This window comes from Limanda limanda, chromosome 11 (genome assembly GCF_963576545.1).
Source record: "Limanda limanda chromosome 11, fLimLim1.1, whole genome shotgun sequence".
Classification (NCBI taxonomy): domain Eukaryota; kingdom Metazoa; phylum Chordata; class Actinopteri; order Pleuronectiformes; family Pleuronectidae; genus Limanda; species Limanda limanda.
This window is the reverse complement of record NC_083646.1, coordinates 9,538,868-9,563,369: the sequence shown is the minus strand read 5'-3', so window position 1 is coordinate 9,563,369 and position 24,502 is coordinate 9,538,868. Positions and strand designations below refer to the sequence as shown.

General features: G+C 46.0%; 2 protein-coding genes across 2 annotated transcripts; both read left to right on the top strand.

Annotated features, from left to right (window-relative positions):
* Positions 1-323: 323 nt before the first annotated feature.
* On the top strand, positions 324-19,010 carry megf8 (multiple EGF-like-domains 8). Its single transcript, XM_061080589.1, has 44 exons — positions 324-712; positions 1,400-1,589; positions 2,239-2,402; positions 2,497-2,706; positions 2,841-3,021; positions 3,248-3,336; positions 3,935-4,148; positions 4,236-4,419; positions 4,726-4,871; positions 4,959-5,069; positions 5,197-5,348; positions 5,457-5,558; positions 5,711-5,858; positions 6,241-6,404; positions 6,757-6,960; positions 7,083-7,280; positions 7,455-7,712; positions 7,849-7,967; positions 8,070-8,201; positions 8,322-8,435; positions 8,614-8,697; positions 9,032-9,271; positions 9,387-9,571; positions 9,733-9,946; positions 10,084-10,321; positions 10,438-10,570; positions 10,742-10,992; positions 11,233-11,343; positions 11,429-11,547; positions 11,631-11,868; positions 11,969-12,140; positions 12,253-12,416; positions 12,540-12,675; positions 12,769-13,000; positions 13,106-13,232; positions 13,319-13,529; positions 13,731-13,945; positions 14,039-14,234; positions 14,342-14,510; positions 14,634-14,826; positions 14,925-15,095; positions 15,215-15,345; positions 15,483-15,615; positions 15,765-19,010. The coding sequence occupies exons 1-44, from the start codon at positions 689-691 to the stop codon at positions 17,259-17,261; spliced, it is 8,664 nt and encodes a 2,887-aa protein (XP_060936572.1). The 5' UTR covers positions 324-688; the 3' UTR covers positions 17,262-19,010.
* A 575-nt stretch (positions 19,011-19,585) lies between these two features.
* On the top strand, positions 19,586-23,243 carry LOC133014123 (gastrula zinc finger protein XlCGF57.1). The gene is made up of 4 exons (XM_061081270.1): positions 19,586-19,678; positions 19,870-20,080; positions 20,189-20,700; positions 21,407-23,243. Exons 3-4 carry the CDS (start codon positions 20,229-20,231, stop codon positions 22,789-22,791), a joined length of 1,857 nt encoding a protein of 618 aa, XP_060937253.1. The 5' UTR covers positions 19,586-19,678; positions 19,870-20,080; positions 20,189-20,228; the 3' UTR covers positions 22,792-23,243.
* Positions 23,244-24,502: the final 1,259 nt, after the last annotated feature.

Genomic DNA, 24,502 nt, shown 5'->3' with positions numbered 1-24,502 from the left:
GTTTTATTCGTTTTGTTTTATATTATGCACTTTGTATTATACTGTATATTGTGTGTAATTATGTGATGTGTGTATGAATGAATGAAATGATCATCACTGCACTGATGAAACAAACATAAGAAGAAGTTGCCAGGTACTTTGAGAGAATCGTATTTTGATCAATTTCACCACTTTATACTTCTTTCATATTTTTGGATTGACTGTGTGTGTGTGTGTGTATGTGATCTACATCCAGATGTGTGTCTGTTGTGTCCGCTGGGGGCAGCATCGGGACGTGCTCCGGGTCTTTTGTGTTGCTAACACCGTTCACTGGTCTCCAGCCATAAACACCCAAACAACGGGCATCTGTCCGGGGGATGAACCGCAGGACTCGAGTCGATGCTGTGGTTCTCTGACCAGCGGCTCTTCCTCCTCCAGGGCCGGGTTGTGATCCCTCGGTGGTGGGCTTCCCCTCGGGTGACTCGCTGTGGTTGATTCTGCAGCCCACTGACGATCGCGCATCTGGATTTGGCTGGGCAGCCTCCGCTAGCTAGTTAGCCAACAAGCTAGGTCTCCTCCTCCGCAGCGGTTCATCCGACTAGGTCGCTCCCCGCTAAACGAGGCTGTCAGTCCCCAGCAGCCGCAGCTAACGACGGGCAGACTCGTGTGGAGGCTGGTGCTGGAGGAGCGGACGAAAATGTGAAGTGCAATGGGGCCGAAGAGACGGGAACTGGTGAGTGTTTCTCATGCAAAGCAACCGACTAACGGTCCTCGGCTAGCTAGCTTAGCATCCCGTCACGTTAGCTCTGTTGTGCTAGCCTGCGGAGAAGCCCTTGTTGCTGCCAGCAGCTGGTTTATCCTCCAACAAACCGGGTGAAGGCAACACAATACATAGACGCTATGATTGTGTACAACATGTTGTGTTTGACACGTTAACGCTAGGTGTGTGAACGTTTAACGCTACTGTTAGTGAGGCTGAAGCGCTGAGCTAACGCTACTGTACATGATGCTAGCTGTTGTTAGCTCCATCAGAATCGGGGGTTTTTCAGATGCTACCTCAGAGTGTCGTGATTTGCATAATGTAATACAGCGTTGTAACAGCTGTAATGTGGCAGCCATCATGTCTTCTGCACTGTGTGAATGGCATCGCTGCCAATGGAGGGTTTACGCAGGATCAAACTGTATTCATGTGATGGTAAAGTCAGCGGACGAGAAGCATGTTAACGGGCAACATGAGGGTTGTTTCTGGGACCACTAGGCTCTTGTGTTTTCATTAGAAACAATCCTCCATGTTCTGCCAGTGTAGCCTCTTTGTCGTGCGCAGTAGATCCAGTTATTTGCTGCATGCTGTGGTTCAAATGCCTCCACAAGGACACACTTCAAATATTCTCTCCCCCACATTTTGCCTCCCCTACTGCAGGCGGTGCCAGTGATGGCCTCTCCCCTCCCTGTCTCGTTCCTCCTGGGGTTCCTGCTGCTGGCGAAGGCGCACGTGTGCCAGGCAGGAGACTGCAAGGGCCATCGGCAGGTGCTGAGGGGAACACCGGGCTACGTCACTGATGGCCCAGGGAACTACTCTGTCAATGGGAACTGCGAGTGGCTTATCAAAGGTATGGTTACTGAGATAATATGTTGTCTTGGTCAGGGGAAAATTGAGTGAAGGAAAACAAACCCAAGCTGCTTTCACACATGCAGTGAACTTTGGACATTTTCCAGGGGGGATGTATGTGAGAAAGCAAATGTCTGAGCCAGTTGCTCCAGAAAGTTTCTCCCTGTCAGGGCAAAAGCTGATGTTTATAATTTAAACATCATGCCCTGCCTTCTTAATGCACTAGCCAGACGCCACCACTGTCATAAATGTCCCGGACCTTTCCCTGTCGTTGTGAATACATTCAACCCAGACGACCTCCTGCTGCCTTCTTCATATGTAAAAGTCATGTGGTCGTTCTCCAACAAGAAGGTTGCCGGTTCAATCCCCACTCTTCCCAATCTGCATGCCGAAGTGTCCTAGGCAAGATACTGAACCCCTTAATGGCTCCTCATAAATGTTGAGTGTACAAATTGTAAGTCGCTTTGGACAAAAGCGTCAGCCAAATGACATGTAATGTAACGTAATGTAAGGAAAGTCCTACTCTGGAAGAGATCCAGACCTAATGTTCATGACATTTTCTGGAGTTCATGTCTGAAAATAGCTGTACAGCCAGAAGTGAGTTTGAAATGATTCACACAGATATTTCCCACCTGTTTCATCTCTTTCAGCTCCCAGCAACAGTCACCGCATTGTCTTGAATTTCACCTTCATGGACACAGAGTGTACCTATGATTACCTCTTTGTGTACGACGGTGACTCCTACCAGAGCCCTCTCCTAGCCAGTCTGAGTGGCAACACTCTGCCTCAACCCATTGAAGCCAAGTCTGGCAAGGTAACTAGCTAAGACATGTTTAAACTGACGCTGAGCAATTGTAACTATAGCAAAAACTTAATTTTGTATCCATTATTTAATCTCCTTTTTACAGATGCTGCTTCATCTCTTCAGTGATGCTAATTACGACCTCCTTGGTTTCAATGCAACCTACACCTTCTCTCTGTGCCCTGGAGCGTGTGGTGGTCATGGCCGCTGTGATTCCTCTACATCAAAGTGCCAATGCCATCAGGATTGGGGAGGATCCTCCTGCACAACCCGCCTGTGCTCCAAGGACTGTTCTGTGAATGGCCAGTGTGACAAGGTAGGAGTAGATTTAATGAACACACAACACAAACAGTCTTAAGCCAAATACACCTTGATTATGAGCATTGTGCAGTTTATTGAAACAGTCATTTCTGGTCTTCAACTGTTTTATTTCGTTGTGTGTTACCTCAGAAAGGAGAGCGCTGCCTGTGCAACGCAAGCTTCCTTGGTCATAGCTGCCAGCTGGGTCTCCATGATGACAACGGGGTGGGGCAGTGGTGGCGTGTGAGTGAAGGAAACCCCTACACGGCTCCCAGGACAGGTTCTGCTGGCGTGTATCTATCTGCCACTGCATCCATGTACTTGTTTGGAGGTGAGACCCTTGGAAACAGCTAATATGTAGCAATAAACCCCACCCTATCCTTTTTTTTTATCACACCATTTGTCATTTAATTCCTTCCTGATATGGCACATTTTAACTTGTAACCCTGTTTAAGGAGAATAATTCGTTGAAACAAATTCTGCTGTTCTCCAGTATCTGTGTTTTTGATCTTTAATGTCAATAGTGTTTGTTTGATTATTACTTCTTTTTCCTGCAGGGTTTGATCTGAACAGAGCTCTCGGTGACCTGATCAAATACAATTTCACATCCAACTTATGGGAAAGCAGGTCTTACGGTCACTATCCTGTACGTGGTTTGTGGATGCACACACACACACACACTCTGTCTTTACCTCCTCCTGTTCTTGCATTTCACTTACTTTGTTTCCGTGCACCCACATGTCCTGGTAATAGCCTCAGGCTTCTGCTGTAACTTCACCCTTAAAATATCACGTAAACAAGAAACCTGGTTTCCTTGAACCCTGTCAAACGGCACAGCTCAAATTTCACTAGGGAATAATCTCTTGGCAGAAGAACGAAAGGAAACAGAAACAGTTGTTGCAAGTGTGGTAATGAACTTAGGCGGAAATATACAGGTCTCACAAAGTTGTATTCACAGAGCCTGTCTCCTTGTTGTGCTGTCACACTGGATAACATGGACACAAAACTCCATACCATCATACAACAGTTAAAGTATGGCAGTGGTTTGAAAGTAGAGTATTAATCTGATTATTGCCCAATTGTATAAATGCAGGTTTCCTGATTCTCCCCAGTTATCAGTTTTATTTGCCCTTATGTAATCATAAGTATAAACATAAACATTGATAAAGTGATCCCATTTATTATTTCCCCCCCCTTTCTAATCATTCCCTTCCTTCTTGCACTCTTTGGTTCTGCTGCTTCAGGTGGCTCGTCATTCCCACACAGCGGTGGAATGGACGGGTAACATGATCATCTTTGGTGGAGAGCTCGCCAACGGCTCCCTGGCCAGTGATGTCTGGATGTATCGCCCAATTCCAGATGACTGGCAACAGCTCGGCTTTTTAAGTACACGTGGGGCTCCAAGACTCGCTAATCACGCTGCAGCTGTAGTAGACGATTATCTTTACGTTTTTGGAGGTGGGTTTCACATAATGCTGTCACCTTGCAGTCTTTGTTTCATATTTACCTTTAAAAAAACAACCATGTCTTAACTTTTATCCCCAGGTCGCACTGAGGAGGATATGTTTTCCTCTTCTCTGTATCGGTTCGGCCTGAGTGGTTCTGGGCGCTGGGAGAAGGTTCAGCCCACCGGTGGGAAACCCCCGGCTACCGCTGGCCACTCCATGGTGTTCCACAGCCCCTCCAGGACATTGCTGGTCTACGGAGGCCACCGGCCCACCACTGCCAGGTAAATACATCTTTAATATATGAGTACGGTGGATACAGTAATACACATAGCCAGTAGGAAGAGAGAGAGAGAGAGAGAGAGAGAGAGAAAATCAGGTCAATGATATGTGTAAACATTTTGGACTCTTACCTTTGTAGTTTTGTAATGGATGCACCCCTATTTGTAATTAATCACCAAGTGTTAAGCCAGGCCATAGTAAAATTAGTGGTTACCTAAAGAGCATTTTCAGAATAATTCCACAAGTAAATCCAGAATGATTGAGTGTCTTAAATACTTAATGTGCCGATGCTCTATGTTTTTCCTCAGATTCAGTGTGAGGGTGAACAACACTGATGTGTTCCACGTGGACAAACGGTTTTGGACATCCTTCCGTTCCCGTTTCCCAGCAACAGGCCCCCGAGAGAGAGCTTTTCACTCAGCCACTGTCATTGGAAACTACATGGTGGTCTATGGTGAGCATCGGCAGAATTAGCAGACACAGTTCGTTCAGGGTAATCCTGTGTATATTTATCCTCCTTTCTCCCTTCCTCTCTCTCCAGGGGGTAATGTACATATTCACTACCATGAGGAGAAGTGCTATGATGAGGAGATCTTCTTCTACCATCTGGGTTGTCATCAGTGGGTGTCTACTGGGGAGAGATGGTCACTGCGTGAGTTTCATCAGGCGTTTATCTTCTGTCACAACTCACACACTGAAACACATAGTCCAACTTTCATCTATAACCAATTTTTACTTGCATAATAGCACACGCCTACAAAAATGTAATGTGTTCAAAGGTGGGGATGCTGTGCGGGGGCGTTACTCGCATGTTGCCGCTGTGATGGAAGGACGAGTGCTGCTGGTTGCCGGGGGCTACAGTGGTGTTGCCCGTGGAGACCTGGTGGCTTACAAAGTTCCGCTGTTCGTCAGTAGTGATCAAGGTGACAGGGTGAGTGGAGGTGTCATAATGTCATTAAACAATCATAACACTGGGAAGACTATATTAATTCTTCAATAACAAAATCATTGTGTGTGTATGTGTGTGTTGCCTTGTCAGGATGCTGTTTGTGCTGAGGCCCTAGATGAAAGTATGTGCCTCAAGAACCCAGAGTGCAGCTGGTGTGAAGGCCGCTGTCGAGAGTACCAGCCCACTAATCCGGTAACACTTCCTCAACACCACCTTGCAACCTTCCTCTCTGTCAGATCCCTTCTGGTTTTAACTGATGAATTATTTTCATCACCGTGATGTGTCTGTGTGAATGTGCGCCAGGATTACCTCTGCAACTTTATAACCTTGTGTTTTGTTTACAGTGTGGCAGCACTGGTTGCCTGGGCCTGGCGCGCTTCCTGTCTGATTGCCAGTCCTGTCTCGTGTTCAGTGGCACCCCAGCCTTTCTGGCCCGTGCCCCTGGTGAATTCGGCTGGTGTGTTCAGAATGAGTCCTGCCTGCCAGTGTCAGGTGAGATGCAGGGAGGGAGGGAGGAAGGAGGGCAGAAGAGAAGGGCTAAGCCTCTACAGAGAAAAGAAATGATGTGGGGAGTTGACATGGGAGAGACTAATGTGGGGCATGTTTCAGAGATGGAGCACAATGACCTGACTGCACCCATTGAAGATTGGACAGGCTACTCAGATGATAATTTGATTTGGCTGTTTAATCACGTTCTTTGCTGTTGGTGCAGTGCGGTCATGTGTTGTTACTCCTCTTGAACACACGTCACAGAAAAGTCCCAGATCACATCTGTTTCAGTACAGTAGTCCACTGTAGCAAACTGCTGTATTATGAGCTATTACGAGGTCAGATGTGTTTTTTGTGTGCTGACCTCTCCCTCTCGGTCTCACAGAGCGAAGTGCGTGCCGTGTGGACCAGATCTCAGGGGCGTACGGCTGGTGGGGGGAGCGTACCCTTTTCCTAACCTCCCTCCACTCCTGTCGCACCGAGAACTATGTCCCGGGACTGCACCTGCTCACCTTCCAGCACCCCCGCAACGACTCCCAGCCTGACAAGGTACGGAGGCCAAATCTCAAGTGCTAACTGTACTAGTTGTGGTTGTAACTACTTCCCCCTCTGCTTATACTTATCCCTCCAAAATGACTTTGACGCTTTTGACAAATTTTGATCCTTTCTCTTTCATTCCTCATTTCTCCTTTGTGCTCTTGGCTTTTTAACCTCTTGACTGAAGTGTTTACTTCTCTTTTTTTTGTCTGTGATTTTTCTGCCATGCTCTCATAGAAAAGATTCCCTTTTTAAGTAGAATATCAAAGTTGTGGAGCAGTTTGTAGAGAATAGTGCTTCTGTTGATGTGTTTCCACTTCCATCCATCTTCCTCCTGCCTTCATCCTCCTCACCCCTTCCCCAGGTTGCCATCCTCCGCAGCACCAACATCATCCTCAGCCCCACCACAGAAATGGACGTAGCCCTGCAGTTCAGGGGCTTTGTCCACCCGTTGTGGGGTGCTCCTCCACCTGCAACCCCTCTCACTGACACTGTCTCCATGTGGGCTCGCATCCAGAGGCTCCATTTTGAGGCTCGAATGGCATCAGGGCCCAACTCCAGCCAGCTGGTGAGGAAATGTGGACTTCAGCACATTAAATTGTTCTTTTTATTGGAAAAAATATTTGAAAATGTTTTTCAGCTATATTAGTTAAATAAATACATCTGCTCTGTTTCTTTCATCCTTATCAGGAGGTGGTGGGTCGTTGGGCAGCCCAGCAGGAGAAGGAGTTGAAGCTGCTGAGTCGCACTGACGGCAGTAAACTGTTCTCTAACCTGACCAGGGGCAACCATTACCTTGTTCAGGCTGAGGGTTACCTTAATAACTCTGGTTCAGGACAAACCAGTGAGATGGCTCTGATCTGGAACAGAACATTGCCTGGAGGGAGTGTGAGTACTGACACAGTTAAACTTGTTATTTTTGTACAGCAGCAAAGCCGTTAAGTTTTGAAAGTCGACCAATAAAATAAAACTTTAAGTTGCTCAATCTCTTTTCTGCGTTTCCACCAAAAGCTAAACTTTTAACTCCTATATGCTTTTCCCGATAACTTGCTCTTCCTCTAGGAAATCTCCTTCCTGTTCTTGGAGCCGTACCGCTCAGGTTCCTGCTCAGGGTACATGTCCTGTCTGGCGTGTCTGTCCGACCAGTCTTGTGGTTGGTGTCCGTCTTTGTCCCGTTGCCTGCTGCGGGACGGTCCAGGCATTGAACCCTGCCCTGAAAGAGAGATGGATGAGGGAAATGAAGATCAGCGCCATCTGCTGTTGGCACCCCAGCAGTGCACCTTGTGTGAAGAGTACAGAGACTGCTCTGCTTGCACTCAGGTAGCACACTGATAATGACACATCAAACGTTTCACATAGAGGTTCTCCATGCTGCTGATATCGTATTGTATATTGTATAGCATGATTATGGGGCTACATTATCCCTGACTAATGCAAAGCTTACTTTGGTCGACAGGATCCTTTTTGTGAGTGGCAGATAAACTCCAGCAAGAAAGGCGACTACCAGTGCAGTCGACGGGGAAGACTGGATGGATCCATACGTGACCCAAGAGGATGTCCTCGAGTCTGCAACCAGTGAGTGATAAATACTTTATTTTACCGATCGTAGATCTCTCCAAGAACCTGCTACTCACCCTTATCTCCTCCCCTCTCTGGTTAACTCTTTGCCATGTTAAGGAGAAAGACGTGTGGTGAGTGCCTCTCTAACTCCAGCCAGTGTGCATGGTGTGAGTCGGCCCAGGCCTGCTTCTATTTTGCTGCCTACCTCACAAAATACCCCTATGGAGAGTGCAGAGACTGGTATGACAGGTAAAATGAGGACATTTTCTATTAAATCTTCTTGTATTTTTAGCTGAGAGTTTTAACAAACTAGTTAATATACCTTGGATAAATTATCTAATATTCTCATTCTTTCTTTTCTTACCTCAGCGTTCATTCAGTTCCCCAGTGTAAACAATGTTCAGCTTTGAACACATGCACAGACTGTCTGCGAATATTCCAGTGTGGCTGGTGTGGTGACTACAACAATCCAACAATTGGAAAGTAAGTAAATACATAGACAAGTAGATCCTCCAGAAAAACAACATGTAGTGTCAACATACCACTGATTTAAGCACTTGTCAATAAATCCTTTATTATTATCACATCGCAGACACGTTACCAGTCGTTGTATTTATTGTGATTTCCTTGTATTTATTCTGTGCTTTATGTTTATCTTCAGATGTTTGAGAGGAGACTGGGCTGGAATGGACGATCCCTCTGTGTATAACTGCAGTGTGGCTGTGGCTGAAGCACGAGCGGCCAAGTATGTTATCTCTTGTTTCCCTCTCGTATGTGTGTGTTTGTTTATCATTCGCATATCTCAACAACTATTCATCCTCCACACCCAGAATCTGAGATAAGTGATTTCGACATGGTGTGCTCTAAAGGGCACATTAATATGAAGCTGTATTGCACAAGCAAATTTCACCATGGAAATGTTTACAATTGCTGAATTCCAGATCTCTAATATTTACTGATCCCTGTCCGGTTTTGTTGTAACAAAACATAATGAATGCATTTTAAAGTTGTTTTAGATATAGTATAGTTGGATATAGTGTACCTGTTCGAACTCGTGTGTCCTTATTCTGCTCTTTCAGCCCTGAGCCCCAGACCTCAGCCCCGCCTCGGCCGCTGGAAATGGAGATGGAGCTGGAGCACATGGAGGACGAAGAGCAAGATGCGATCTGGTCCTACCCCACCTGCCCAGATGTCGAGGAATGCAGACTGGGTCTCCACAACTGTCACCTTTTCGCCACTTGCATCAACACTCCCACCTCCTACGAGTGCCACTGTGAGAGAGGATACACAGGGGATGGCACGTTGCACTGCAACCAGACGTAAGAGTCTTCACCGAAAATGTGTTCCTCTTTGGGATCATGCTTCCACTGTCTTATCCCAAGCAAGATTTTTACTTTTAAAACATCCCTCTCTCTTATTTACTCCCTCCTACAGGTGCTACAATGAATGTCGAGAGGGTCAATGTAGCGGGAGCCCACGGTTTGAGTGCGAGTGTTCCCTGGGCTGGACGTCTGACCCTGCCACCCTGGTTCTGAGTGGTGTTGAATGTGATGTGGACTGTGGCTGCAACTTCCACTCCACCTGTATTACTGCTCCGGGGATCTGTGACGAATGTCAGGGTGAGACATTAATAGAAAGATTTCAGGGACCAGGGCAAGATATCTGTCCTCTTTACCCAAATTATGCATTAAAATCAATCTTACAGTTCATAAAACTGAAACTCCATTGGTTATGTACTGACTTAAAGTTAAAAATGTTCCTCTCTTCTTCTATCTCTCAGATTGGACGACAGGGCCTCACTGTGAGCACTGCCGTCCGGGAAGCTTTGGTTCAGCCCTGGCTGGCGGAAGCGGCTGTGTTTCTTGTGAGTGCAATGGCCACGGCGACCCGGTCCAGGGCTACTGTCACAACCAGACTGGCCAATGCTACTGCACCCATAACACTCAGGGACCACACTGCGAGTCCTGCCTGCCTGGTTACTATGGAGACCCCAGGTAAGGAGACCTTTACCATATGATTGAAGTTTAATGGCCAGTCTTTATTTCTGAGTTTATAGTAAAACAGAGGGAAAATGTTGTGGTTGATTTTTGAATGTTTCGATTTTTTCATCATGACCTTCTCTGTCCAATAGGAACAACGGCACATGCTATCGCCAGTGCCAGGGCCGTTCTGTACTTCTCTCCACCTCGTCGTCCTCCATGCCTCTCTCCTCTTCTCTGGGATGGCGAAGTGGCACAGAAGGGAAAGGAGGACTTTCACATTGCCTGTGGGTCCTGTCTGTGACTGAGAACCTGGCCCCTTGTATGCCCCGACAGCTGTGTCCCCCTGTAGCCCTCACGCTGCACCCAGACTCCCACACATTTTGTAAAGTGAGTACAAACATGCCTGGATCATACAAATTAACATGTTAGCTGTGCCGTTGCATCAAAAATTGCCTTCATTCCCTTCAGCGTCTTCATTGCATTCCCTTAACTTTATCTTGCAGAGCTCATTTGTCTATGTGTTTGACGGCCTTCCTCGTTTTCTGGCCAATGGAGTCGTACATTCAGATCACAACCTGATTGGAGCGTTTTGTGGCACCACAAGGACCCAGCCTATCACAGTGGAGGCAACTTCAGGTATCTTTCAAACCTAATCACTTTATTTAGAGCACTAGCTTAACCTACTAATTCACTATCAAGCACACTATTCACAGTGTGACCCTAATGTAGGTTCACCCCTTAGGGTTATTTAAACTTATGAAATATGACGTTACCTTCACAGTATCATACTTTCTCTTTCCCCACCAGGTGTGATTTCAGTCTACTTTGAGGCCAACGTCTCGTCAAACAAACCCCAAGGCTTCAATGCATCTTTCTGGGTGCGTCGCTGTCAACAGAGCTCTGAAGAAGGTGACGAGGGGTCGCTTGTGTGTCCTGGTGGAGCACAGTGCCAAGGTGGGCTCTGCCAGTGCCCACCGGGATACGGGGGCCCCCACTGCGATCGGCCCATTTGCTCTCAGGACTGTGGAATAGCAGAGGGAAGAGGAGCTTGTAATACAGTAAGATTTTTGATTATTTATGTAACATATAGTTAGATATATAGCAGAGTGTGTGTCAATGAATAAAATGTAGAAATGATCAACTAAAGTTTTCTGGTGCCATTTGATTTTCTGTGTTGTGTTTACAATAAACTTCAGCTATACAAGCACATTATTCTATGGAAACTGTCAATTATTCAAGTTTGAGCACCAGGTTGTTGAATTTCTGAATCACTAACCAACATATGTTGTTTGTCTCAGTCTCTGGGAGTGTGTGTGTGCTCAGAAGGCTGGGCTGGCTCAGACTGCTCTGCTCCACGAGACTCCAACAGCCTTGTCTGGGAAACACTGCTGGACACACAACTGACTGTGGTAAGAGCACAACCCAACATGAACGGTAAGTTGAAGAATTTTACACACACACAAACACACTCTCATTTGCACTGTCGCTCCGCAGAACCAGGCCCACAGGTTCCTCCACAGAATGGGCCACACTCTGCTGTCTGGAGCTCAGGGAAATCTCTGGATGTACGGAGGACTCTCTCTGTCAGAGGGCATCCTGGGAAATGTCTACAGGTAGGGACACATTGAAGGTGTTATTGTACTGTAAGGATATTACGCATGTACTGTCTTACACATTTTGTGTCTGGTTCCTTTAGATATTCTGTGTCAGAGCATCGTTGGACCCAAATGTTGACGAGCTCTTTTGAAGAGGGCTTGACTCCCAGCCCTCGCTATCACCATGCCTCTGCACTGCTGACCAGTCATGAGTTGGGTTCTGGAAGCCACGGAGCCAGTCACAGTTTCATGTTGGTGGTTGGTGGTGTCACTCAAAATGGCGTTGCCATGGATACTTGGAGTCTCAATCTCAGCAGTTTAGTGTGGAGAGAACACAAGGTTTGGATTAGATTAAACATGAATTACACAACATCTGAAAAATACCATGTGTCTTATTTTTGTTTGCCTAACAATTTAAATCCTCTTGAATCTTTGACAGAGCTCTTTGCTGCCCCCACTGGCAGGCCACACGCTGACTGTACGTCGAGACTCCTCAGTGCTACTGATCGGAGGTTACTCTCCAGAGAACGGCTTCAACCACCACCTACTGGAGTTCAGCCCTCATACTGGGAACTGGACCATTGCCCCACACATTGGCACACCACCAACAGGTTTTCTAACTCACAGAAAAATAAGGGGTTCAGGACATTTAAAAAATGTGTAAAGATTGACGTCATGTACAGATTTACCTAACTTTTCTGTTTCTTTTTGCTCTGGATTCAGGTTTATATGGCCATTCAGCCATCTATCATGAGCAGACTGATGCCATCTATGTCTTTGGAGGCTACCGCTTTCATGTGGAGACGGTGGAGCCCTCAGGCGAGCTCTACAGTCTGTACTACCCCAACCTCACATGGTCTCTGCTGGTCCCCTCGCAGGGTAACAAGGTAAGAAGCTGAACTCTCCTGTCAACTCTTCCAGGTCAGTTTTTCGGACAAGCCAGGCAGTTGTCCTCTATCTGTCCCGTGCATGAAGATAACTTACCTTTTCTTGCTGTCATTATTTTGCAGCCACTGTCCCGGTTCTTCCACGCTGCAGCCCTGATCAAAGACACCATGGTCATTGTCGGAGGAAGGACAGAAGCAGAAGACTACAGCAACTCGGTGTCTCTGTATCAGATCAACTGTAACACTTGGATACAACCAGGTGACCATCTCAATGTCCTCCTGCATCTTCAGTAACAGTCAAATCATGATTTACCAGACCATTACCAACTCACATTTCATCTCTTTCCCTCAGTCTCAGCTATAGGAGATCCAGTAAATCGTTCAGTGTCTCTTGCTATGACAAGCTGGGAAGGCCGTCTCTTCCTGTCAGGAGGTTTCAATGGCGTCACACTGGGCAGACTTCTAACACTGACTGTGCCCTCTGACCCCTGTGGGCTGCTGCCAACGCCAGAGGCCTGCAATGGCACCACAGGCAGCTGCGTCTGGTGTAGGGGAAGCTGTGCTTCTTCTGATACTGCTGATAGGTAACATATTTGGCTAAAGACAAATCAGTGAATAAATTGTACTCGGTTCTTGTGTCAGAAGTTATGTGCAGCTAACAAAAATCCATAATTTCTGCTCTCCATCAGAATGGGCTGTTCCACTGGCCAGTCTCCCTGTTCCCCAACCCCCCGTCAGCCAGACCAGTGTCGAAGACTGAAAACCTGCAGTGAATGTCTGGCCCGTCACCCCAAGACCTTCTCTGGTCAATCACAGGTAACGTACAACACACACTGCTCACTAATTTGAAGTGAGACAGGGATTGCCTGTTAAGTAAAACCTGTTCTTTGTTCAATGTTCAGGCTGCTCTACAGTGTAAATGGTGCACAAACTGTCCGGAGGGCGCCTGTATCAGCAGCTCTGTCAGCTGCACGTCTGAACACGACTGTCGGATCAACCAGAGGGAGATCTTTCTGTCCAGCAACTGCACTGAGACCAGCTGCGAGGCTTCTGACTGCCCCAAGTGTACTGCTTCAGGAAAATGCATGTGGACTCGCCAATTCAAACGCACAGGTACGGGAAGTGTCAAGCCCTGCTGGAATTGTGAAGTTCTTTAATTTTCAGTCCAGAGCTGAAAATAAACAAGACTATTCCTTAATCTCATCTCGTACCAAATGGATGAATTATTATTTTGTAGGTAATTATGCCCCTCAAATATAATACCTGTCGAAGTTAGAGTATTTAACTAAAACAGTCTGTGTTGTGATTCTCCAGGTGAAACCAGGCGCATCCTGAGTGTGAACCCCACCTATGACTGGACGTGTTTCAGCTACGCCTTGCTCAACGTCTCACCCATGCAGGTGGAGTCTTCTCCCCCTCTGCCATGCCCTCCCCCTTGCCACACACTCCATAACTGCAGCCTCTGTCTGGGCTCGAAAGGCTCTGATGGGGGCTGGCAGCACTGTGAGTGGAGCATGGCACTGCAACAGGTAGGACTGCCCTGCAAGAGTTTCACTGAATACCTTGGTGTGTGTGCGTGTTTTTTTTTCAACTTGTTCCATGACAATCTCCTCTTCCCCCAGTGCATGAGCCCATCTTTTGTGCCCCTGCGATGTGAGGCCGGTCAGTGTGGTCGCCTGCTCTCAGGGGGGGACTCTTGCTCTCCTCAGTGCTTCCAGCTCACCCAGTGCTCCCACTGCATTGCCAGGCCTCAGTGTGGCTGGTGTGCTGGTCGTGGGGGCAACGGGGCTGGACGTTGTCAACAAGGAGGACTTGATGGTGAGAAATATGTTTTCGACTGAGGCAGCTGTTGATTTCAGATGTTACTTTATCTTCTTACTGATTTAAACTCCTGATTCAACTCATCTTCTATTCTTTATTCCTAGGGGTTAGTGAGGGTGTTTGTCCCCTGAGAAACAGCAGCTGGTCTTTCCTCCACTGTCCAGAGGAGGATGAGTGTGTAAACAGTCATCACCACTGCAACAGCACCCAGGACTGCCACGATCTACCCCAGGGATATCACTGCACCTGCAAGCAGGGTTACATTCTCAGCAGGTGACTTAACATTTATTGCCTCATGCACTGAATACACAAGGATGACATTAAATACTTGGATGTATTTCATAGTAATTGGACAGGTTCACTCAAATCCTCTCTCTTTGTTTTTCGTCTGTTCAGTACTTCTGGTCAGTGTGAGCCGGTGTGTGCACAGGGCTGTGTGAATGGGACGTGTGTGTCCCCGGGAATTTGCCGATGTCACTTTGGCTTTGTGGGGGAAAACTGCTCTTCTCAGTGCAGCTGCAACAAACACAGCAACTGTGCGGGTGTTAACAAGCCAGATGTGTGTCTCGAGTGCCACAATAACACCATTGTAAGTGCTCATAGAAATATGCATCGACAAACTGTAAATACTGGTTTCTTTTCCAAATTCATTTTTAACAAATTGATTTCTGCTTCCCCTAATTCCAGGGTAAGCACTGTGAGAAGTGTAAGCCACTGTTTGTGGGCTCTGCCAAGGGGGGAGGAACTTGTCGTCCATGTCGAGAGTTTTGCAGGGGAAACAGTGATGTGTGTCTGTCCCGGGACGACCATAAGAAGGCCCTCGAAAACCCACGGCTCTATCCTCTGGACCCCAACAGCGTAAGTGTCCTTATGACCTCATGGGTCATATGTAAATGCTTTTTTTTATCTTTGGTATTGTCTTTATTCCAACTCCCTGTTAAGTGTCAGGCATCCATCTCCATTTTTCTCTTCACCAGATTCAGGACCGAGTGTCTGAGGGTCCAACAGAAGAGAACGCTGTGTGTGTGAACTGCCAGAACAACAGTGTTGGGGACAAGTGTGAGAGCTGCCTCAGTGGCTACTTCCTGCTGCAGGGGAAGTGTGACAAGTGAGTAAAATAATAAATACATTGAGAAAAAAGGAAAATGCTAATATTTTCAGAAGCAACAAACTGCCCTCTTAACTAAGCCATTTACAGGATCAGATTTTCTTCTGTTAAGTGTTTGGATTGTCTTCCTTTTGCAGGTGTCAGTGTAATGGCCATGCAGACACATGTAATGAACACGATGGCACTGGTTGCCCCTGTCAAAACAACACGGAGACCTCCTCCTGTCTGAGTAGCCCTCAGAGTGACCGGAAAGACTGCTACAGGCAACAGGTACTCACATGCTATAAATACTTAATAATAAAGGGTTTTATCTTCTAAAATCAGCAGGTGTCTCGTTTGATATCTTTCTATTTCCTACTCTTTGTTGATGAAATCAAATGTCTAAACCTTTTTGTTCAACTGTTTCCTCTTACTTTTAGTGTGCCAAGTGCAAAGACTCCTTCAATGGAACCCCGGTGAATGGGCGTCAGTGCTACCGTCAGTTCAACGTCGACACCGAGTGCTGCTTTGACCCGACATCCCAGACCAACTGCTTCCATGATCCCACTATTCGCAACCTGCCCAGGGGGAGGACGGTGTTCTTCGCAGCCCAGCCAAAGTTCACCAATGTAGACATTCGGGTCACCATCGATGTAACCTTCGGTGAGGTGGAGGTGTATGTGTCCAACTCCCATGACACTTTCATAGTAGATGTGGACCGCTTTTCAGGGATTCACACCATCAAGATCGAGGAGGAATCAGTAACTCGGGGAACAACAACCGGGGGAGACAAGGATTCACCTCCGTCCCCCATAAAGGTGTTTGCCAATGCTTCATCCAGTCTCGGAGGTCCCGTGCTTTCCCACAATCCACTGCAGCTGCAAGCAAAACCTCCAGGGGCTGATAGAGAAATTACGGAGGAGCGGGCTGAAGGACTCATCTCCTACATCACTGTGTGGAAACCACAGACGGTGCTGATCGTACGTGGTGTTCGAGACCGAGTGGTCATCACTTTCCCCCACGAGGTGCACTCCCTGAAATCCAGTCGCTTCTACATTGCTTTAAGAGGTCTGGGGACTAACGACAGGCAGGGAGAGTCCCAGGGTCTGCTCTTTCTGCGACAGGACCAAGCCCACATCGATCTTTTTGTCTTCTTCTCTGTTTTCTTCTCCTGCTTTTTCCTCTTCCTGTCCGTCTGCGTCCTCCTGTGGAAGGTCAAGCAGTTCCTGGACTTCCGTCGCGAGCAGCGTCGCCACATTCAGGAGATGACCAAGATGGCATCAAGACCCTTTGCTAAACTCACTATATACCTTGAACCAGAGGAGCCTCAGCTTATCTATCTGCCTTCGTCTGGAGGAGGGGTGGGGGGGAGCACTGTATCGGTCGCTCACGCCCGCACAGGGAAGTTAGGAGTGGTGGTGGGCCAGAGGGGCCGGGCAGGAGCTGTCTCCTACAAACATGACCCGGGCTCCGGACCCACAGCCCACCACCACCATCACCTTACCCTGGGTGGAGGGGGCAACAGTGGCCAGCACCTGCCGCTGCACTACCTGAATACCCACCACTATGCCAGCACCACCACTGGCACCCCAGCCTCACATCATCATCATCCATCCACATACAGTGGCTACCAGCATTTCTGCCGCTCCGACCCCTTCCTCTCTCAGCTAATGGGCTTCTCCTACTCCACCTTTAAGACGGGGCCCATCACGCTTGAGCCCACAGATGACGGCATGGCCGGGGTGGCCACTGTCCTCTTCCAGCTGCCTGGGGGGGTCTTGGCTCCGAACCGGGCCTGTCTGGGCTCTGCACTGGTTACCCTGCGTCAGAACTTGCAGGAGTACTGCGGTCACGGCAGCGGGGGGGGGCACGCAGGGGCGGGAGGGGGGCGCAAGGGGCTTCTAGGGCATCAGCACCTGACCACTATGGCTATGTAGAGGAAAAAAAAAAGATATAAATGAAATACGACAGGAACAGAGGAGATGGGATAAGTCTGTACATTTTTTGATATTATATAATAAATTAATATTTTGAAAGAAACATGGCTGTAAGGCGAAGACAAAGTCCAAAAAAGAGTTTAGTCAAAGTCAGTTAACATGAGCTTTTTGAACAGAGTTGTACATACACTGTATAATGAATTGTTTAGTGTCTTTTATTGTATTATGTATTGCTATACTGTATTACAGTGCTTCACATGACCAAGCCAGCTGTCTTTAGAATGCACTACAACTGCTATACGTATCAACGGAACCGTGTTGCATCCTGACTGTGATCACTAACGAGGTTTGAGCGCACGCGACACTCAGTCTCATACCAAGACTGAAGCTGGACCGATGTTAAGAATTCTTCTCATTGACCAACAGAGATGTTAAGAAAGACATCTGCTCACTTTGGAACCAACATGTGCTTTATATCCCCCCCCCAAAAAAGTGACAATCAACATTGCCATTGAGAACAAAAGACGTATTTAAATTGTTTCTGCATAATGTGCAAAGTTTTGATTGTCAGCTCAGCGCAGGAAAAAAAAGGCAAAGTCGCTTGCAAGATGGTTTTTATACAATAGTTGATATGAGTGATTTCTAACTGTATCTCAGTACATGGCAGGCTTGTTAGGTAATATGTTTGTTTAACAGACTCCTGAGTATGTTCTTGCATATTCGTTCACCTGCTACATTGCATTGTTTGTTTTTCTGCTCATTTGCCTTCACTTCTTGCCTTGTCTGTGAGTCCACTGGCTTACACTTGTCACTTGTGTTAATGGGAATGTGGGGTGCAGATCCGGGATGCCGTAATAACAATGACATATTTTACATATTGTTTCATGACTTGTTTTCGTAAAGAAAAATGAAGGATGATGTTTTCAGTATGAGCCCTGGCTTCCTGACACTATAATATTTTAATAACACAACAAAACTCGTCCATTTAGATGAAAAAATGGTGTCCTTTGGAGAAATTAGATTACGTTTTGTTGACATGAAATGTATGTTGGTGTTTGGCTAGTTTTACTGGACTTTTATTTTCTTCAGGCAATGTGCCAGATGATTGTATCGGCCAATCATAGCTACGTATAGATCAAAACATTTGGACGTGGTAACAGGAAAAAAATATTGTTAATAAATGTTGCTCTAATGAAATGGTCATAGGAAGAGTTGTCTTAGAAAAGTTCTCCTGGTGAGAGATGATGGAAATAGTTTTTAATTGAAATGAGACTGAATTACTTGTTCACTGACTGGCGTTGGTATTTTTTTGTTTTCTCCTTGTTTTCCCTTTTTGCACTGCATGGAGGCGATGAGCCCCATTATTCATGTGAAACACTAAGAGTGGATGTCGTCCAGCCTCCTTGGGCACACAGTGTCATGGATGACCTCAGAGTGGTGCTACTGGCTTTCTATAGAATGGAAGAAAAGAGAAATCACAGGAGGTTTTGTCATGAACTGAGTACTCACCGCGTTGTTACGCAAACTAAAGCTCAAACAAATATTGTCACTATTTATAGCAACCCTCCACAAACAAGCATTAATTCTGTTCTGTTTTCGTCTCGTATCTTTGTGTATTTTTTTTACATTTTTGTACATAACTTTTTGTTGTGTTTCTTGTTTTTTTCAAAGAAGGGAACAGTGTTGTATGAAAGACTGCGCGAAGATTCTCTGTCCTGAATCGGCTGAAATAAAGTCTGTGGAACAAGATTGTGTGTGTGTGTGTGTGTTTTTACATAAGTCTTAATAGTGACACCCTTAATGGCAGTGTTAAAATCCTGAAGACATGAGACCTACAAAATAAACGTCAACAACTGGGATGTCTATGCTGCCAGCCTGCCACATTGTAAACACTTAATGCTTTAAATTAAAGTAATTTACAGTTGGATAATTTAAATGTTTTTCGAGCAATCAATATCGATAACATTGCAATGAAATCTCAAAAAATGTAACTGCAAAGATTTAAAAAATGTATGAAATTATTAGTAAGGTCAGGATTATGAGTTAGCATTTTATTACAGGTAATGTAGATATTCTGCCTGTTATACAGAAATAAAACATCTATAAGTTTCGCTGATTAATAGAAGGGTTGTCTTAACGGATTCCAAATAGTATGTAATCAAATAAATATCGAACCTTTCTCGATTCAACTATAGATCAAATCTATTTAGATACAAATATATGGATTCCCTTTAATTGTACAGGGGGCGGTGACTTGGACACGACTGGCTGCAGCTGATTGGCCAGACCATCAGGAAGTGCGCTGCTCTTCCTGTGTTATTATCTGTGCTTATTATCACTGCACAGCAATTTAGCCATTTAACGCGAGCGTCACTGTCCAGAGGAGGCTTCGGCTGATTCGTGTCCATCACATCACGGTAAGTTGTTGTTTTCCTTTACGCAGACGAACAGAGAAAGACACTGACAGACGCTCCGCTGCAGGAAACAGCAGCAGACGAGCCCCAGTGCTAGCGAGGCTGCTACAAGCTAATGTGGCGTTTGCACAGTTTAGCTACGATGCTAACGTTGGATGAAATAGCGAATTGAAGTGTTTGTCCTGCTGTTACAGGGCGGCTGTGGCTGAGGGGGAGAGCGGTCATTCTCCTCCAACCTGAAGGTCTGCAGTTCGATCCCCAGTCTTCTCCATCTGCATGCCGAAGTGCCCTTGGGCAAGATGCTGAGCCCCTCATAGAACAACACAGTGCTGCTAATAGATGCACTATATGAATGGGTGAATGTAAAACTGTACTGTGAAGAGCTTTGAGTGGTCATCAAGACTAGTTAAGTGCTATATAAATACAAAACCATTTACCATCTACCATTCACACTCTGCCCAGCTGCATTTGCATCCTAACGTGTCAACCCCCCTAATTGATTTTGCATCACAGCAAAGTAACGAGTCAGAATCCTGATGGTGACGACACGAAGATGAAATCCACCAAGAAGAAGTCTCGGCTGAACAAAGCAAAGGAAGAGGAGACGCAACACTATGAGGTCATTGTGAAATCTGAGAGCGAGCCGGGGCCGGACAGCGAGGAGGAGGCGGAGGAGAAGGAGGAGGAGGAGGCAGGTGATGTTTACACCAACGGAGACGGCCTCAGCATCCGAATCAAGGAGGAGCCACACGCGCAGGAGATCTGCGAGGAGACGGGAGGAGACACCTCGAGCGGTTCAGGCTTCAGACCGGACTCCGTGACATCCTGGTCAGATGTTGAGCAGCAGCAGGGACACGTGAAGGAGGAGCGCCACTCTCCTGACCATCAGTGTGAACTCACCGGAGCTGTCGTCAAGGAGGAGGCAGAGTCGTGGATTAAAGAGGAGAGAGACATTGAGGAGGAGGAGGAGGAGGAGGCAGGAGACATCCAGGAGGATGATGAGGAGGGAGAGGAGGTCTCCACAGGTGGGAGTCAGTTTATCACAAGCACACACACAACCTGGGGATGCCTAGGTGTTTTCATGTTCATGTTTTTGGTTGCAGGAATGAAATAATAACATTAGTTATAAGCTCCATGGTTGCATCTCTCATTACATTATAATCAGAAATTTGGAGATAATCTTTTACTTTAACAGATGCATGTCTGGACAATTAGCTGTTTTCCAAAAATGCATCTCAGTTTCAGATGATATGTTGAGAATAGTTCAGACATTAAAGCCTAAAAAAGTGTATCTCTAGAATCCACATTCCCCGACTCAGCTTCCTCAATGAGGTGTTATCAGTTTATAGTCAGTAGATCTTAAAAGAAACCTCATGGACTGTAGAACGCTGCAGCCAGTGACTCTGGATCAGGAGACAAGACTCCAACTGGGCCCCGTGATGTTAGTGAAACACACCCGGGTCTGATCAGCCAGATGGTGTCTTGTGATTATAAGGCAGAAACACTCGATGCACTAAAGTACACAACTAATTATATGGCCCTAACATCAGCTGGTGATCCCTGACATCTGCTGGTGGTTGGCAACTTATCCTAAAACTAGTGTGGAAGACGTTCAAATGTATAAAGTACAAATGATATTCACCATTAATCCCTCAGAATGGGAAAGTGTATAATGATATATTCTTCCTTTCTCTAATCATCTCTCCTCTTGTATGTTTCTCTCCTACTTAGAGTCATCGTCTGAGTTCTTTCCCTGTCCTCACTGCACCATCTCCTTTACCGACTTGGACTTCCTGGAGAAGCACGTCAAGTGGGTCCATCAGAAAGAGTATCTCGACAAACTGAAAAAATGCCTCTCGAGCCGCACAATCAACCTCATTCCCAAACACAGGTGCACGGTCTGCAGCAGCACCTTCAACTCCAAGGTCAAACTGAGAATGCACGTGAGTGAAGTTCATCCTTCTGCCCCACCGCGCCGGCTCCACCCGTGCCCAACCTGTGCACGCAGCTTCCAGTACCTGAAGAATCTGAAGAATCACTGTCAGCGCTGGCACAGCATGTCTGTGGTCACCCGGGGGGGGCATCTGAGCTGCGCTGACTGTGGGAAGAGTTTCAAAGCGACCTGGGGTCAAGGGCCTCACTTGTGTCATGAACCAGGCAACACAGAACCTGAGGATAAGCCAATCTGTCTGGACACTGGTGTGCAGTGTCCCAAATGTGGCAAGAAGGTGCGCACAAGTCAAAGTCTGGAGGGTCACATGCGCACACACACGGGCGACCGGCCGTTCGTCTGCAAAGACTGTGGCAGGAGGTTTGTGGAGCAGAGCGGTTGGCGGCAACACATGAAGATACACGCCGGGGAGAAGGCGTTCAAATGTCAGGTGTGTGGGAAATCCTTTTTAAGATCGCACCATCTCAAGTCCCACCTAACGACCCACTCGGGCAAGAAGGAATATTCTTGCTCTGAATGTGGGAAGGAGTTTGGATTCAAGTCGAGTCTAGTTCTCCACCTCAGGACACATTCCACTGAGAGACCCTTCCACTGCAACGTGTGCGGGAAGAGCTTTAACACCCCAAGAAATCTGAGGACTCACACCAAACTCCACACCAATGAGAAAGCTCACCAGTGCGGTGACTGTGGGCTGAAGACCGTCGATCTCGGGACTTTGAAAATACACCTGCGGACACACACTGGCGAACGGCCGTACCACTGCACAGTCTGCGGGAATAGGTTTATTCGCCTTGCACATTTGCGAAATCACCAACGCACCCACACCGGTGAAAGACCGTACAAATGCACGGAATGCGACAAGAGTTTCACTCAGTCCGGCGACCTGGTGAAGCATAAACGCATCCACTCCGGGGAAAAGCCCTTTGAATGTCCAGAATGCCAACGGCGATACACTACGTCCGGCGATCTGGGAAAGCACCGGAGGAGTCACACTAACCTGCGTCCCTACACGTGTCAAGAATGCGGAAAAAGCTTTCGTCTGTCAGGCCATTTGAAAACTCACATGTTAACGCACACGGGGGAGAAACCTTACTCCTGTCCCAACTGTCTCCGCAGGTTTGCTCGCTCGCACCATCTCTCTGGACATGTGGCTAAATGTCGCTGATCGTGTTTGAGAAGACTGTAAATACACTAGTTCTGATTTAATTCATAATAACAGGAGCTGCAGAGATTCTACTACTACTTTATGTTAACGAATGTGTTAAAGTGAAAACTTATATTTGTACATTATTATTTAAATAACTTTTGTGTAACCTTCAACTTAGATGACTGTTGTAACTTATTAAAACACATGAATCATGTTTGTTATTGCATGGAACTTTTTATAGTACTAGTCAAGCTCTTCTATGATTTTTTTTTTTCCTAGAGTAGCTTTAGTCTGGTTGTGCAAAACACTAAGATAATGGAGGCTTGAAGACATCGTATGAGGCAGAGCTCAGTGGGACATGCATATAATGGATCGTTTGCACCACTGGTGAATGCTGTACTGTCTGTAAAAAATAATAAATTATTTGATGAAAGCATGAACAAGTCACGAGGACCAGTCAAATTATTTGAAGCATTTGTGCACATGTTTAATATCCACAACATAAATTTTGGTTTAAAAAAACATTTTTGGAGATTTGACTTGTTGATCTTCATGAATCAAATGTCGATTATTTTTGAAATAATTGCAGAATAAAAACTGAAATGATTAATTAATTATCAAGTTGTGAACTCATTTTCTGTGATCGATTACAAGCCAATTTTGACACACTCATTCTTACCAGTCCCCTAAATCTGGCATTTTTCTTTCATCAAGATCCACAAACTATACCTGAGAAGCTGTGGAAAATGTCAAAAAACACCTTATCTCACGATGTTAGAATGTTTAGTATTAGGAAAATTGCCAAAATTAGATAATTCCTCACATTCATTGATGCACAAACTGTTATTCATGCTTTTGTCTCCAGCCATCTAGATGACTGTTACTCATTATTTGCAGGACTGCCCAGGAAATCGAGGAACCGTCTCCAACTCGTTCAAAATACCACAGCCAGAGTTCTTACAAAAACTCCAAAGTATGAACACATCACCCCCATTCTCACCTCATTGCACTGGCTATCTGTCACGCTGAGAATTGATTTAAAAATTGTATATAGTTTTTAAACCTCTTAGTGGCATTGCCCTCATTTTATATAACACATCTTCTAATCCCGCACATACCGGCTCATAATCTCAGATCTGCAGATCAGATGTTGGTTCCCAGGGCGGCAGAGCTTTTGTGCAGTGAGGGCTCCAGGACACTGGAATAACCTCCCACTGGGAACCAGACAACCTACCTCCTTGTTTTAAATCCCGTTTACAGACTCATTCTTATAATATGTCTTTCACCTGGATTTTTATGTCTTTGTGTATGAAACATTTCTGTTTTTATGTTTATGAAGCACTTCGTAAATGCGTTTTTGAAAAGTACCACATAAATAAAGTTGTATTATTATTATTATTATTATTATTATTATTATTATTATTATTATTATTATTATTATTATTATTATTATTATTACTATTATTAAGAAAAGCTCCTGGATCTGCACAATGTTTTTTCCCCCCCAATCCTGTTCAATCCACCAAGTTTCCTGCATATCTCTAACTTTGAGTTTGTTTAATCTTGCAAACAAACAGACTAACTAACTAACTAACTAACTAACTAATTAACTAACATAACCTTCTTGGCAAGTTCGTGCTCTGGGCCCATTCAAACTACTTCCGGGTTCACAAGGTCACAAGGTCACAACCTCCTGGGTCCGAATCAAAACAAAGATGGCCGCCCACCG

Coding starts and splice junctions, on each gene's coding strand:
- megf8 (XM_061080589.1), top strand. CDS start 689: ATGGGGCCGAAGAGACGGGAACTG. Junction 4,149..4,235: donor TTATCTTTACGTTTTTGGAG/GTGGGTTTCACA, acceptor TTTTATCCCCAG/GTCGCACTGAGGAGGATATG. Junction 13,233..13,318: donor CCTTCTCTGGTCAATCACAG/GTAACGTACAAC, acceptor TTCAATGTTCAG/GCTGCTCTACAGTGTAAATG.
- LOC133014123 (XM_061081270.1), top strand. CDS start 20,229: ATGAAATCCACCAAGAAGAAGTCTCGGCTGAACAAAGCAAAGGAAGAG. Junction 20,701..21,406: donor GGGAGAGGAGGTCTCCACAG/GTGGGAGTCAGT, acceptor TCTCCTACTTAG/AGTCATCGTCTGAGTTCTTT.